The 14,876-nt window shown below is 46.8% G+C and overlaps 1 protein-coding gene across 1 annotated transcript in view; it reads right to left on the bottom strand.

Annotated features, from left to right (window-relative positions):
- BMP6 (bone morphogenetic protein 6) overlaps positions 1-12,278 on the bottom strand; it is a 158,556-nt gene extending 146,278 nt beyond the window's left edge. The window contains exon 1 of the mRNA XM_050787452.1: positions 10,747-12,278. Within this exon, the coding sequence (XP_050643409.1) occupies positions 10,747-11,410 (664 nt within the window). The 5' untranslated portion in view covers positions 11,411-12,278. The remainder of the gene's footprint in view (positions 1-10,746) is intronic.
- Between the last annotated feature and the right edge of the window lie 2,598 nt (positions 12,279-14,876).

Below are 14,876 nucleotides of genomic sequence, written 5' to 3'. Positions count from 1 at the left end.
CTCCCCTGATCTATGAGGACAACAGGAGAAGGTTCAGGAGTGGGTGTAGGGGCACAGAGGCCTGGGTCTGACTCAAGGGGGTTTCAGCCAAAAGGGATTAAACAGTAAAAGTCAGTTCAAACAAAACTCTGTTGAACCAAGTTAGCAGGCGTCTTTACTTCTGGCCTTGTCAGGGCATTAACAGGAGAAAGATTTGTAAACCTCAAAGAGAGGAATAGAATAGAAAGTGCTTCTACAGTCTTTTCTTGCAGAACATTTTGGAAAGGTAGTAACTTTTTGGAAAATGCAGATCTAGCCAATACAGTTTCCAGACAAGGAAAGAGACGTAGAAATTTGATTAAGTGGTTTGAACAAGATATTACAAAAAAGAAAAAAAAAGAAGAAGAAGAAGAAGATATTACCAAAAAAGAATAATACTGAGAACTAGAGGCCAAAATCAAGCCTCCTGGATCTTAATCCAGTTCTCATTCCTCTATAACAAACCAATCACAAGCATGTTCCAGGACCGTCAAGGAAACCAGCTACTTAACCATTGTAGTGGGCGAAAACGAGTCATTTCTGTGGTAGAAAACTCCCAGACTCTGTGCACGTGTATAATCTGCTCTGCTAGATCCATAATAAAGGCTCCAAAACTATGGGTAAGAGCACATATGAAAGTGGAAATGAGTGCAATGGAGTTGCCAATTTTATTAACGGGAGGAAAAGAAGAGAAGGCAAAAAAAAAGGGAAAGCAAGACCGAAAGGGACGCTAACATCCACTGGGTACCACCTTCACCCCTGCAGCCCTGTGGGATCATCTACAATGATGACAGGAATGTGCACGCATAACGACAGGGTCAAACGATCTCCACTAATCAGAGTTGGTGTTAGGAGGCTCTGCCCTAAACAGACCCCATAAAAATGCAAAGGCCGGCTCCGTGGCCCTTGGGGAGAAAGGCAACTCTCCAGATATCTTTGGCTCCAGGCACCTATGGCCTTCTTACTCTTCCCTTCATACCTTAGTCCTGCCCATAGATATCACCTCTATTTCTGCTCCATTAAACTCCCACAGAGAAGTATTAAACCACAGCACATCCTAAGTCAGATGTTATGAGACAAGGCTGAATTTCTCAAGCCCATTGACATTGCCACGGCCCCAAGCTCTTACCTTTTTTTTTTTTTTTTTTTGAGATGGAGTCTCGCTTTGTCACCCAGGCTAGAGTGCAGTGGTGCCATCTTCGTTCCCTGCAACCTCTGCCTCCTGGGTTCGAGCGATTCTCCCGCCTCAGCCTCCCAAGTAGCTGGGATTACAGGTGTGCGCCCACACCTGGCTAATTTTTGTATTTTTAGTAGAGACAGGGTTTTGCCATGTTAGCTAGACTGGTCTTGAACTCCTGACCTCAAGTGATCTACCTGCCTTGGCCTCCCAAAGTGCTGGGATTACAGGTGTGAGCCACCGTGCCTGGCCCTCTTCCCTATTTTTAAGAGGTTTCCTCTGTAAGGGAGCAGACTAGGGTAGGAGATAAGAGGTGGGCAATATAGCTAGAATTCAGTAATACCCCACTACAATGAGTAACTGACGTGAAGAGAGATGGAGAGAATTCACTAAATGTCTCACCTGCACAATATTTGTAAAGGAATAAACACAAACCCCTAATCGCCCTCAAATGAATTGCTCCTCATTTACCACATTTCTTGTTTCCATTATTGTCTTCTCGTATTTATTTACCATTAACCTGTGTAGCTCTTTTTCGTAGAAAACAGTCTAAAGGCAAATAAGCCTATTCGATATATCACTTACAAAGACCTCTGAATCGATGGCGTCTCTATTAATTTAGTTTTACTCTGATCTAAATAGCCTCTCCTGAGGAAGCCTTTTAAAGTCCCCTGATCCTGCCTCTGGGGCCAGGAAGAGATTTTTGTCAGTTTCTCAATTCTAAAGTCATATTAAGTTTTAATATAAGTTTTCAGAAAGGAAGGAAAAATATTTAACCTCTCCCCTAATAACCCCCCAAATTTTAATAATTCACAAGCACAGAATTCCTGTAATTCTTGTTCATTCTTCAGCCTTCTTTATTTTACTCCCCCAAATCCTGCCTAGCATGGATCAAACAGGGCACAAGCCAGGGAGAAATTTAATCACTCATATCTCTGCCTGAGGGATTGTCTAGGTACTATGGTGACAGACACCTCAGTGAAACTATGTGGAGGAAAAAAGATTTTTAAACTCCTAGACTTAAAAAGAAAGAAAGAAAAGAAGAAAGATTTCTGATGGATTTGTTGTCAACACATAGAAGCACTATAAAATAAATCCCACATGGTCATAGACAATCAAAATTACTTCTTTAGGGACCCCTTTAGTAAAACCCCAGAAACAAACTATTCTTCAACTGAGGTATTTTATAATTCTTTCTCCAAACTCTGCGTATTTTGAATTTTTATACTTTCATTGACTTGTTTTTCCTTGCTTCATGTACAGCTTCTCCACAGAGGATTTGTAGGGCAGAGGAGTTTCCTCGGCATGGTACTGTAGTGGTGGATAATGTCATTACACATTTGTCCCAATCCACAGTATCTGCAACACTAAGAGTGAACTTGGATATAACTATAGACTTTAGGTGACAATGATGTGTCCACATAAGTTCATCCAATTGCAACAAAGATACCAAACTCTGCTGGGCGATAACGGGAGAGCCTGTACACCTGTGGGGCAGGGGGTACATGGGACATCTCTGCAAAATTTTGCTCAATTTTGCTGTGAACCTCAAACCGATCTTTAAAAAAAAAAACCCTCTCTTTATAAAAAGTGTACAGCTTCTCCGTTGGTAACTTACTCTGATACGAGAGTCTACAAATAAATCTGAATAAAAATCAAAGTCAAGTAAAAACTTTTAGTCCTTAATTTTGTAGTTTACAAAACTCTGTCTTTGGACTATTTAAATGTAATTCATAGATTTAAAAGGAGGGACGGAAAATAACTGGTCTCAGAGAATAAGCAAGGCTAATATTATAAAACATCGCCTGGCCTAATCAGCACTTAAAACAACTCTCACCAATGATATGGTTCACTCAGGCTCTGCTGAGACACAAATCAGAATTTTTTTTCCAGCCCATGTTCATGTACAGGAAACCAACAGGACTGTAAACACAGGAACAACAATCAACAAACGCAGATGTTCTGGACGGTGAAAGGGCAAGTGGCAGGAGAGTGATAATAAGGCCTGCGGCGGATATCGGAGGTCAGGGCGGAGCGGGCTCCTGGACTCTGCCTCCGAGGGGCGCTGTTTTCCGCCCGCTGTGAATCCACTCCACTCCACTCCTCCTGGTCGCCAACTGAGCTCTTTAGTGATGAGAAAACAATCTGAACATATAATCGGCACTGTGTGGCAAGGACGGTTCAGGCCTAGGACAATCCTGACCTGGCCAGCAGGAGGCTCAGTCATCAAGGGCGTATGCCTATGAATCTGAGAGTCAGGAAGGCTCTCCCACTTGGAACCAGAACCTCATCCTGCAAAAATGTTTGAAGGAGATTCTTCGACCCAGTCATCTGGGACTGTGTTTGAGATAACGAGACCGTGGGGACCCATCAAGGAATTACCTGATATAATTTAGATATCATCTCTATTATGGACCTGATCTCTTTAATAATGGAGATGGGAAGGGCAGGAAGAGAATCAGTGGATATCAGTGGAACAATGCCGCTCAAAGCAACGTGGTTTTCAACTCAATTTCAGAGCAGAAAACAATTCTTTGGGGTCAACAGTCCTTTGGCATACCAAACAAGAGGATATTTATAGATATGCATAGCATTTTCTTTTCTAAAAGTAGAGTTCTTGGAGAAGATGCTATCCACTAAGAGAAAACCCCAACAATTCCAGATTTGGGCTTCCTCGGGTCTTGCCTGCTTTTGTAATTTCTCCTTCATTATCCACTCCGGCCTGGCCAACAGCCCTATTGCTCTGATGCACTAGGATCTCTGTGTGTTTCCATGGATTGTCCCTCAACCTTAAGAGGTAACAGCAGTAAAGAGAAAATGGTGAAAACATCTAACAGATTTAACTGCAAACAAACAGATTAGATGATATCCAAGAACTTTTTAAGCTTTAAATTCTATGATCTATGGTGAACATGCATTCACCAGTCATCCCAAACTCATTTAACCAATAAACCCCAAATGGGTTTTCTGTTGCTGGGGCATCTGTGTCCCCAGAAAAACCATGTTAGGGATGGTAGCTGTGTTCCCAGCCTGGCTTCAGACTCTAACTTTATGCATAGGGTGTGGAAATACTATATAGTCACATTGGAAAAAAAGTATAGAGAACAAAATCTTCAAAACACTAGTGACTGAACAAAAAATCTGATAAACTTCAGTGACCCACAATGTGTTACTGACTTCTAATGCTTGTAGCAAAAGGTGAACAGGGGGAATGCAGGTTCTGAGAACTTCTGGTACTCTCAAAATTTCAGAGGTTAATGGCACTGAGGTTAATGGCACTGAAAAATTAGAGTTAACTCTAATTTTCACTAAAGTGGTGATGGCTTTCCTTCCCCTTCATGCAACTATCACCACTTTCATATATTCCAGGAGAGACTGGTGCTGTTTTCTGACTCACACGTTTCCAGTGGGTAAAAGCTGGATCAGAGATGGGAGTGAGGGTGTTGAAGAGAAGGTAAGAGTATGATCAGAAAAGAAAGTGTATTTGAGCAAAGTTAACTCCACTGTCATGATGAAAACAGGGAAATAAGAACAACACAACGCACTGGTTCCTTGTGGGGAAGACAAGAGAAGATGCCAGCCATCCCCTATATCTACCCCCCAGGTGACAGCCTACGGTGGAGCAGCCCAGCTGCTGGGCACGTGGCTGCGTTGTGCTGTGGGCCTCGGGAGGGTGGGACAGGATGGTTAATGTGTAACAGCTGTTTGCATGAATGCGGACTTGGTAAATTGTCTACTCCTACCTTAGGGAGTTTCTGTAGTGATTTCTATTCCTTTTACTCAGATATTTATTAAAACTCCTAGCAAAAAACAAAATTGTCTAATTAAAATATTGTCTACTTTTCTTCCCACTACTAGAAGAACCAAAGATGGCAAAATGACTAAAATTCTGATCAGAAGAGAAAGAAAAATAGGATAAAGATCAAAGTAGAAAAATTAAAACTGTAATGACGTTGTGCTAAGTTAAACAATAGTCATTCCTGGCCGGACGCAGTGGCATAAGCCTGTAATCCCAGCACTTTGGGTGGCCAAGGCAGGCAGATCACTTGATGTCAGGAGTTTGAGACCAGCCTGGCCATCATGGTGAAACCCCAGCTCCATTAAAAATACAAAAAAAAAAAAAAAAAAAATTAGCCAGGTGTGGTGGCAGACACCTGTAATCCCAGCTACTTGGGAGGCTAAGCAGGAGAATTGATTGAGCCCAGGAGACAGTGAGGTTGCAGTGAGCCAAGATCTCGCCACTGCACTCCAGCCTGGGTGACAGAACAAGACTCTGTCTCAAAAATTTAAAAAAAAAAAAAGTCATTCCCTAGAATAATTCATTTTTGATATAAGATGGGAGGCAGAAAGTGAAGGACTGGTTTGTGAAAAAGTTACAGAAAGGTGCTTAATGATGCAAGACATTGTACCCTCTTCATTCTCCTTGTCTAACTCACCTTCATAAATAGACAAGAATGAGGCAAAGATAGCAGACCTGCTATCTTTTAGTTTGCTATACTATACTACATTTGATAGCCAATATTCACAGTCAAGTAAAATATCAATTTGAAATCCAACATATAAAGTAGTTAACTCTCCGAAGACACAGGGAGACAACAAATTATTACATGCTAAATAAAGCACTGAACATTGTTTTTGTACTTAAACAGATTCTTATCCCAGGGTAGCCCTCCTCCAAGCTGATCAGAGGTAAGCTCTCAAATAGAGGAACAAACCATGATTCAGCACATTTAAAAAGGATTTATACCCATTCTTAGAAGGACACCCAGAGGAAACACCATCTGAGGTCTGAACAATGGTATCTGCTTGCCCTTTGATCTTAGTTTAAGAACACTTTGTACAACTTTTTTTTTTTGTTGAAATGCCACTGAATTTCAGATTTACTCTTTGTAATCTCTTTAGAAGAACATCCACTGCTTCTTTGAATCACACTCTTGCAACCAAATTCTCCAAACTGTTTTTGCTGTGAGTAGCTTGCAGGCATGGATTTATTTTCTGCTAACAAAAATCTTCATAAGTACAGGTAGCTTAAACGAAAAACAGTACTACTGATGCTATGTTTAGGAGAAAGAGATAGTGCAGCATATCTAGTTACAAATACAAGTAGGGAGTATTCCATTTTTCTTCTCATTTATGTTTCCCAAGAGTAATTTTGTTCAGAAGATTGCCACTACTTTTAGCACAAATTTCTTGCTGCTTGTACTAATATATACTGATTCCCTTTTCTGAGCATCATTTGAGTTTTTTAAAATTTCCATTTAATCCTAGCATTTGGAGATCAATACCTCGTGAATTCAAATAAACAAGTGAAATCTGAAATGCAGATATTTAATTAAATGTTTTTACTACTCTCAAATGTAATGCATATTACAAATTAACATACTTATAGGTGACTAATAAAAAAGGTATATTAATAAAGCATGATGATTTACCTCAAATACTGTGAACCTTCCTGTCCTAAATGTCTTCACTTTAAACTTTTTCCTCAACAAAAATCAGGTATACCTTTCTAAATAATCAAATCTTCCAGATCAGTGAAATATGAATTTGAAGTATGGGCTACGTCTATATTTTCACTAATTCAGTCTTTTCAAAGCACCTTCCATGGGGTCAGCATTATGTTAGGCACTTGGGCTACTGTGGTAGGTTAGAATGGTTTCCGCCTTTAGAGGCTGACATCCTATGGGGGAGACAAACAAATGAGTAAGCAAATTTAACAAGAAAAAAAAAAAAAAAAAACGTGTGATAAGTACAAGGAAGGAAATAAGCAGAGCGCTGTCATGGTACAGAAGTGGGTGGGATGGAGGCATGACCAGTTTAAAAATACAGAGTGGCAGAGAAGGTCTCTCTTAGGTGAATTTTAAGCTAAGACCTGAAGGATACCTCTCCAAGGTCACCAAATTGGCAGGGATGCTGACTAGGCTGCCAAGACATTTTTAGCATTAGAAAACAAATAGAAAATGGCATCTGTGGCCCTGAGTGAATGCAAGTTCACGAGCTCACCCAGGCACTCTGCACACCAGCAACCCAGGCAGCAGACGGTTAGTATTTAGAAGGTGACACATCCCAGTCTATTCACCCAGAAAGAGTTTGAAACAGTCAACATAAACAACAATGAGCTGGTTAGATGACCAGCACTTGCGCTATGAGAGAGAAATTTATCCTGTTGATTCATACTTCCTGATTGGCTGGCTGGCTTACAAGGCTCAGGGTGTTTCAAATGTATTTCATGAGTAAATTATTCCCCCAGTCCCAGGGAAGTCGGATGTTTACAACTATGTAATACTTTCCCTTGTACTTCCAGTTTGTAATTTACTTAACCTAGTAGGTATAAGAGTACTTTAAAACACAGTGCTGTAATGTTTATCTTTCTGTAGATTCTTTAATAGATGAGTCAGGTAATATGGCAGTTAACATGGCATTGACACCAATTAGGAAATCTGTAATTCTCCAGTATCCCTATATAGAGAATCCAACATTGGTACGCAATAACTTTTTTCAAATGAACTGTCCTTCTTATGTTCAGAGTCATGGCAATCAGATTTTACCCCATTCTAGCCTCTCATGATGAAATACCCCTTTCCTGCTGCTAAATGGATTAAGATGAAATAGAATTGCTTCATTGGCAGGTGGCATGGCTTGCTGCTTGGATTCTACTTACCTGCAAAAGGTCTTCTCTTCATACTATCAGTATAGAGTCCAGAACTGGACCTACAGTAGCTATAACTTGTACAAGGAGCCCAGTGATGGGATATGAGGGGCTTGGGGTAGAATTCCCATCCTAGAACTCTTTCAGTTCCATGTCAGCCTGTCCTGGGGCCCGGAATTGCACTACTGGGTGAGTTCTCTTGAAATTTTTCAGGAGATATTTTTTATATCTTTCAAAATCCTTTATGAAAAATGTTAATATCCCTAAGGAGATAATATGTTAAAACATCACCCTAGCAGGATTAGTTGACAGCCAGCTTTAAGCAGTGTGACTCAGAGGCAGTGTGTCAGAGAAGCAAAGGAATAAGGGGAATTTGGGGGTCACTAAATACAGTAAATGTGACTGTACTTTACAAACTCGCCTTAGGCCCAGCTCTTGAAATTTCAAATACCATCTAAGGCAGTGGTTTCCAAACACTGACATCACCTGAGATCTTGACAAAACACTGACACTGCTGGGCATGGTGGCACACTCCTATCTTCCCAGCAACTCAGGAGGCTGAGGAAGGGGGATTGCTCGAGGCCAGGAGTTTGAATCCAGCCTGGGCAACGTTAGGAGATACTCTTTATTTTTGTACAAAAAATACTGCTACCTGGTTTCCACCTCCACACATTCTGATTTGATATGGAGTGACACCTGGGCATCTGGATTTTTTTAAGGTGTTCCCCCCCACCTCCCACGTAACACCCAGGTGATTCTAATGTGTAGCAATGTTTGAAAGTTTTGCTCTTCATCTCTTACTGGGATAATGTATCCATTTCCTTCAGACACGAGGATCTCCTGTGCCAGTGTTTCTTGACCATGGTAGCATTTTAGAAAAACCTAAGGTACTTTAAAAAAAATGATGCCTGTGCCCCATCCTCAAAAGATTCTGACGTAACTGATCTGAGTCTACGTAGTGACCCTAATAACCCTAGATCTCTAAGTCCCCTGGGTGATGCTACAGGGCAGCTAATCCTGAGAACCTCGGTCCAAGCCCAGGAATTGTTTTCCCAAGGACTGTAACACGATTCTCTGTGAAGTAGCCAGGAGTGCCAGTCTTCCTCCCCGTTGTCCAGGTTAGGACTACCCCCAAAAGGCAATAAAACATTTCCCCAAAGCTGCCAGGAAACCTGGGGGCGGGGGAGGGGGGTGGAAGGAGAGGAGAGGAGAGGAAGAGGGCAAGGGGAGGAATTTACTGAGTCAGAAGCAGCAGAAAAGTTAGAATAAGGAACAGCGCTGGTCCTCTGCCACCCTGGCCCCCACCCACTACAAATTTTATTGACTGGCATGAGAATTTCCTTAGAATGCTTCCTGGAGGTGGCTCAACCTTGGATTTGGTTCCAATAAATTGTGAAAATTCTTGTCCAATCAGAACCTCGGGCAGTGCAAGCTGCCAGATTGGCAGGCCCTGAGCCTGGACTCCCTGTGAGATTCTGTTTCACGAATTTCCCAGGAGGATTTCTGCACCACTTGGATGCCAATCGTCCTGCCTCCACATCCTCCCCTCCCCCCCTTGGCTCTTACCCCCCACGTTCTCTCCCTCAAAGCTCAGCGGAGTTGGGAATCATAGATAGGCTGGTAAAGAAATCACCCAGATAGTCTAAGCGGGAATCATTCCGGTAAGTAATGCCGTTAAAAGACGAGCGTCTTTGACGTGGCTGGGAGACGCGTGTGCTCCTTTGGCGAGTGTCTGCTCACCCACTCCAGGGCCTGGGCACAGCCACTGTCTCACATGGGAAGGAGGCCCGCGAATACCCACCCCGCCACGCAGCTGCACCCATCCCGGGCGTAGCCACTGCACACCTGGTCTGCCCGCCGACAGCGCGTCCCTCCATCCTATGTCTGCGCTAAATTAAGTCAGCTTATGAATGAAAAGCAGTGCAAACCGGAGGCGCTCACTCCGAAGAAAAGAGTCTTCTTCGCACCCTTCTGATTTACAGATGAGAAAACTCAAGGGGGTGGGAGGGGGGAGAAAGGGCGATGTGACTCGGTCCGGGTTTGCCACAGAACATTTGTGGCGGAGCTCGATTTAGCCGCCCTTGAATTTCCATTCTGTTGCCTGGCAACCGGTTCAGAGGAGCTCAGCGCCCAACCCCGGCCCCTACCCCGCACCCTTTCTCTGCCCGTGCAGCTTAGGCTGCATCGATCAAAGGTTCAGCCTTTGGGGACAATGGCCAAGGGCATGTGAGCGGGGGCACAGGATGGATTACCCCAGCTGAGCTTTCATCCCGCCCCAAATAGGAGCGAGCCCCGCCCGGGCGGGATCCGAGCGCCTTCTGCGGTGCTTTCGGGACTTTCCTCTGCAACCTCTCCCAGTGCCGTGGATACCTCTAAACATACTCATGCCAAGTTTTCAAAGTTCCCAACCGCTGTCGGATTCCCTAAAAGTCTCGGTGGGAAAACTGCACTCTGAGGTAAGGGGCAAAAGAAGTCAATTTAGAGGGAATAATCGTACTGAAGAGCCCTCTTACCAGGTTGGCCACACTCAGGCTGGACTTTCCTGCTGCAGTTGAGTTAACCTGATCAGAGCTGGGCAAGAGTGAAAAAAAAAAGCGCGGAACGTGCTCAGGGAGTCCGCAAAGACACGCCCGCTGGGGACAGCGCTCCCGGAGTCCCGTGTCCCGGCCGGCAAGCCGCCTCTCGGGGCCTCGGCGTGCAGCCCTGCCCGCTGCGCGGGGGAGCACATGTGCAGCCCACCGCCGCGCAGGTGGCGAGAGCACAGCCTGCCTGTCCCCGCGTCCTCTAGAGTTCCAGGCGGGACCCGCGCGCCGGGAGCTCCTCCACTCCCTCACTCCACCCCCTGGGCCCGGGACTGAAAAGGGGGAAATGTTCTCGTCATTAGGTTACCCCAAATCCTTACCCAGGTTCACAAAGCTCATGACCATGTCTGCGTCGTTGAGGAAGGCGCTGTCCTGCGCGCTGGTCAGTGGGGACGCGCCGCCGCTGCCAGGTCCGGGGGCCAGGAGGCTCTTGCGGTTGAGCGGGTGCGCGGCGCCCGGGGCCGGCTGCCGAGGCTGGGACGAGCTGGCTCCTTCGTGGGGCCAGGGCTGCTGCCTCTCCCCCTCCGACGCCCCGTCCTCCTCGTCATCGGCGGACAGGGCGTTGTACAGATCCAGCATGAAGAGGGGCGCGGACTTCAGCCGCCCGGGAGGGGGCTCTCCGCGAGGCGGCTGCTGCTGCTGCTGCTGCTGCTGCTGCTGCGGGAGCGCCGGGGGCTGCGGCTGTTGGAGGCCGTGCAGGGGCCGGGGCCGGTGTGGGAGCCCCAGCACCGACAAGATCTCCTTCTGCATCTCCCGCTTCTCGTGCGTCTTGAGCCGCCGGTAGAGGAAGCCCGAGGAGGATTGCGGCGACGGCGGCGGCTGCTCCGTGCGGCCGGGGCTCCCGCCGTCCCCCAGCAGCTGGCCCCCGGCGGCGGCGGCCGCGGCAGCGGGCAGGGGCGGCCGCAGCGGCGGGGGCCCGCAGCAGCTGCACAACAGCCCCCACCACCAGCACAGCCACTGCGCCCTCCGCCCCAGCCCCGGCATCCCCGCCCGGCCGGGCTGCCCCCGCGGATCCCGCGAGGCGTGGAGCGGCGGAGCGAGGCTGGAGCACGGCCGCTGTGGCCCTTGGCGTGAGCAGCCCCCGCCACCTCTCGGCGGGCTCGCTTCCCCTTCCTGGACCTCAGTCCTTATCTCTCATGGTCGTCCGGGGCGCCCCCAGTTGCCCAGGATAGAGGGGTGGCGAAGGGGCGATCACCGGGAGAACCGCTTGGAGGGGAGGAAGGGGAGCCCCACAGCCCCGCGCAGGTCTCTAGAGGCGCGCGGTACAGGCCAGGTGCGTCCGAGTCCGGGCTGCGCTGCAGTCTGCGCCCTGGCTCCTGGGCGGGTCGCGGCGCGGTCACTCTGGGCCTCGCTGGCCGCTCACGTGCGCTGCCCCGCGCCCTCCCTGGCGGCTGAGTGGGACCCGGGGCGGCGGGGTAGCGGGGCGGCTCACTAGCTGCGGGAGATGCCCGGCATCACCGTGGCGCACGCCCCTCCCTGGATTGCAGGGCCACTGTGAAGTTTACCCCGGCGCAGGGCCCACGCTGCGGCGACAAGGCGTCCCCAAATGCCAGTCTATTCCGTGAGGTTTAACTTCGTTCTTGCTCACGAACTCCGCGCCCCTGAGCCCTCGGTCACCGTCGCTCCCCCTCAAAATCTCCGCGCGCCGCACGCCTCAAGTGGAGGCGGCGAGGATCTTGCTTTCCGTTCGGCGCTCGCCCGGCTGCCCAGCAAACCCGCTCGCAGAAGGGATGGGAAGGAAGGGGGCCAGTGCACCCAGCAGCAGCCGCGGCGGAGGCGCTGGAATTCGCAGTCTCCAGCTTCTCCACGCCGCGCTTCCCGCAGCGGCCAACGTGGGCTTTCTGCGGCGCGCCGCGCTCAGGTACCGCACTCCAGCCCCGGGACTCCCCGCCCCGCGGTAACCGACAGGCTAGCAGCCAATCGGGACCCGAAGCTCGCGGGCTATTTAAATAGCTCCGCCCCTTCTTTCACCCTCCCTCTCCCGAGAGGCGTCGCCTCCGCCGCGCGTAGGTTTCAAGACCCGGGAATTCTTGGAGGCAAGCGGAGAGCCGCGAGGTGTCAAAGGCTAAGAGGTCGTCGCTAGTAAGAATGATCTGACCAATACCCCCCGATCTGAAACTTTCTCTTTTACCATCGTTTAAAAGGCCTAAGTTGATGCTTTAACTAAATAAAAATAATAACAGCGATTAAATCACCATACTGCCAGAATTGAGGAAGAAAAGAAAAATGATAGCTTTTCCATCCCTTCCTTAGTTTCTCTTATTGATGTAATGTAGGCGTTTAGCGGACACGTGGCTTTCCACGGCAGCTGCTGGAAGTTGGGACACACCCTCTGGGAAGGCTACTCACAAACTGACCACAGAGAGGGCCACATGTAACCCAAGCCAGCGTCCTGAGGGTTTGGGGTCGCATGTGTTGACTTATCTGTTCATTTGGGCTTTGGTTTGGCTTCTTAAGCTACACCCAAGAGAAAGAGGGTGTATTCAGACAATATATTAGAAAAATCGTCCCCTGTCTTCTTGGAAATGACTCAGTGCTTCTCCAGCTTATCTATTAATGTTGCATTTTAATATTGAAATACAATGTGACTTATATGGTGCAAGATAAAACTTGAGGAGAGGTGATAAAGATAACTCCAGGAAGAGCAGGGGCTTGGCATGCACTCTGAATGGTCAGGACAATAGATAGGGTCCTGAAACACAGGTTGCTGCGGACTTTAGGCAAGATAACACCACCAACAACACCATTTGCCAGTGAGGACGCAAATTCATTTGCCTTTACCCGCCCAAGAACATCCAGCCGTCTATGGATCGTGGAAGCAAATTCACATAAAACATTAAGGTTTTTTACCTGGTGAAAATCGTGTGGCGTAGAAAATAAAAACTGCAGTTTTCTGACTTGCCAGCCTTAGTCCAAATGGTCCTAGGCATTTGAGAGTGAAGTCAAATAGATTATAGACTGTGGGATTCATGAATTTATGACATCATAGGCTTTCTGCTGGTCCAAATCTTATAAGCATTCCTATCCTATTTCCAAGAATCTATTTCTTATGGGTAAAAGTCTTTACCTCCAACCACCCACTGAGTCCTTCTTTCTAGTTCTGTCTTGGCCCAGACACAAGTGGTCATTTAGAAGAGTCTTTATTTCTACAAATATCTGATAGCTATTAATTTCAGGTCACAAAACTGAGCACCCCTGAATGCCAGTCTTTAACCACCTCTACAGGGATTTCTTCCATCTGAAAAGATAATACGATACTTCGTCTGGGATGTCAGGATCCTCAGAATTCAAGAGCCCTGTCACTTCTTTTTTCTGTATGGAACATGTTAGGGACATAAATTCACTGCAGTGCCCCACAGCAGCCAAGAGCTCTGCTCAGAAGGTCTGAAATTCCAGCAAATACACCTAGGCTTCCTGCCAAGAGCCTCCTTTTTTAAAACCTAGTTGCACCTTCTTCATAAGACTTCTGGTGAGATGCAGGCTGAGTAAAAGACTTTCCACCTATGAGGGCAGTGGGGAAGACACAGGAAACTCAACATTTCAGACATGGATGAGGGCACCTTGGTGGGGCTATGTCATTTCAAACACAAAATCAAGGTGTGACCGACCTATTGTAGAGGTTGAGCATCCGTAACCCAAAAATCTGACATCCGAAATGCTCCAAAATCTAAAGATTTATGAGAGCTGACATGATGCCTCAGATGGAAAATTCCACACCTGACCTCATAGGATGGGACGTGGTCAAAACACAGTCAAAATTTTCATCCACAAAATTATTTGAAATATTGTATTAAATTACCTTCAGGCCATGTATATGAGATATATATGGAACATAAATGAATTTCATGTTTAGACTTGGATCCCATCCCTAAGGTGTCTCATTATGTATATGCAAATATTCCAAAATCTAAAAATCTGAAATTTGAAATACTTCTGGTCCCACGCATTTTGGATAAGGGATACTCAACTTGTATATGCATCTATGGGGTGGACCTAGTGCAGAACACACACACACACATACACACACACACACACACGCAATCTCTCCCTTTCCTTAGACACTTAGAAGTAGATGGGTTCGTATGACGTGAGTCTAAAGTGACTATCAACTAAACATCTGAGCAGCAACTCTGATTCAGGTCTGTCGCAGGCTTCCTACCCCACCAAGATGGACCCTCAGTTTCTGTCGAATAGGGCTAGAATGAGGAGGTGTTGAGGGTGCTTCCAGGTGATGAACATGAGAACACACATCTCCCTTAAGAGCCAGAAGAAGCCCCCAAAAAAGATGTGTAGTGAGACATTATAATGATCACAAGGACAGTGACATCCAACTAAGGATGTGCTCCTCTTCTCTCCACTATGACTCGCAACATGTGCGCATCATGTTTGCGGAACACATGCAGGCAAGCCCTTGTATCCATTGGGAAAAAGGGGACAGGAAAAGAGATAC

Source organism: Macaca thibetana, chromosome 4, assembly GCF_024542745.1.
Source record: "Macaca thibetana thibetana isolate TM-01 chromosome 4, ASM2454274v1, whole genome shotgun sequence".
NCBI classification, from domain to species: Eukaryota; Metazoa; Chordata; class Mammalia; order Primates; family Cercopithecidae; genus Macaca; species Macaca thibetana.
Note: the sequence above shows the minus strand (reverse complement) of the source record. Positions and strands in the feature narration are given on the sequence as shown.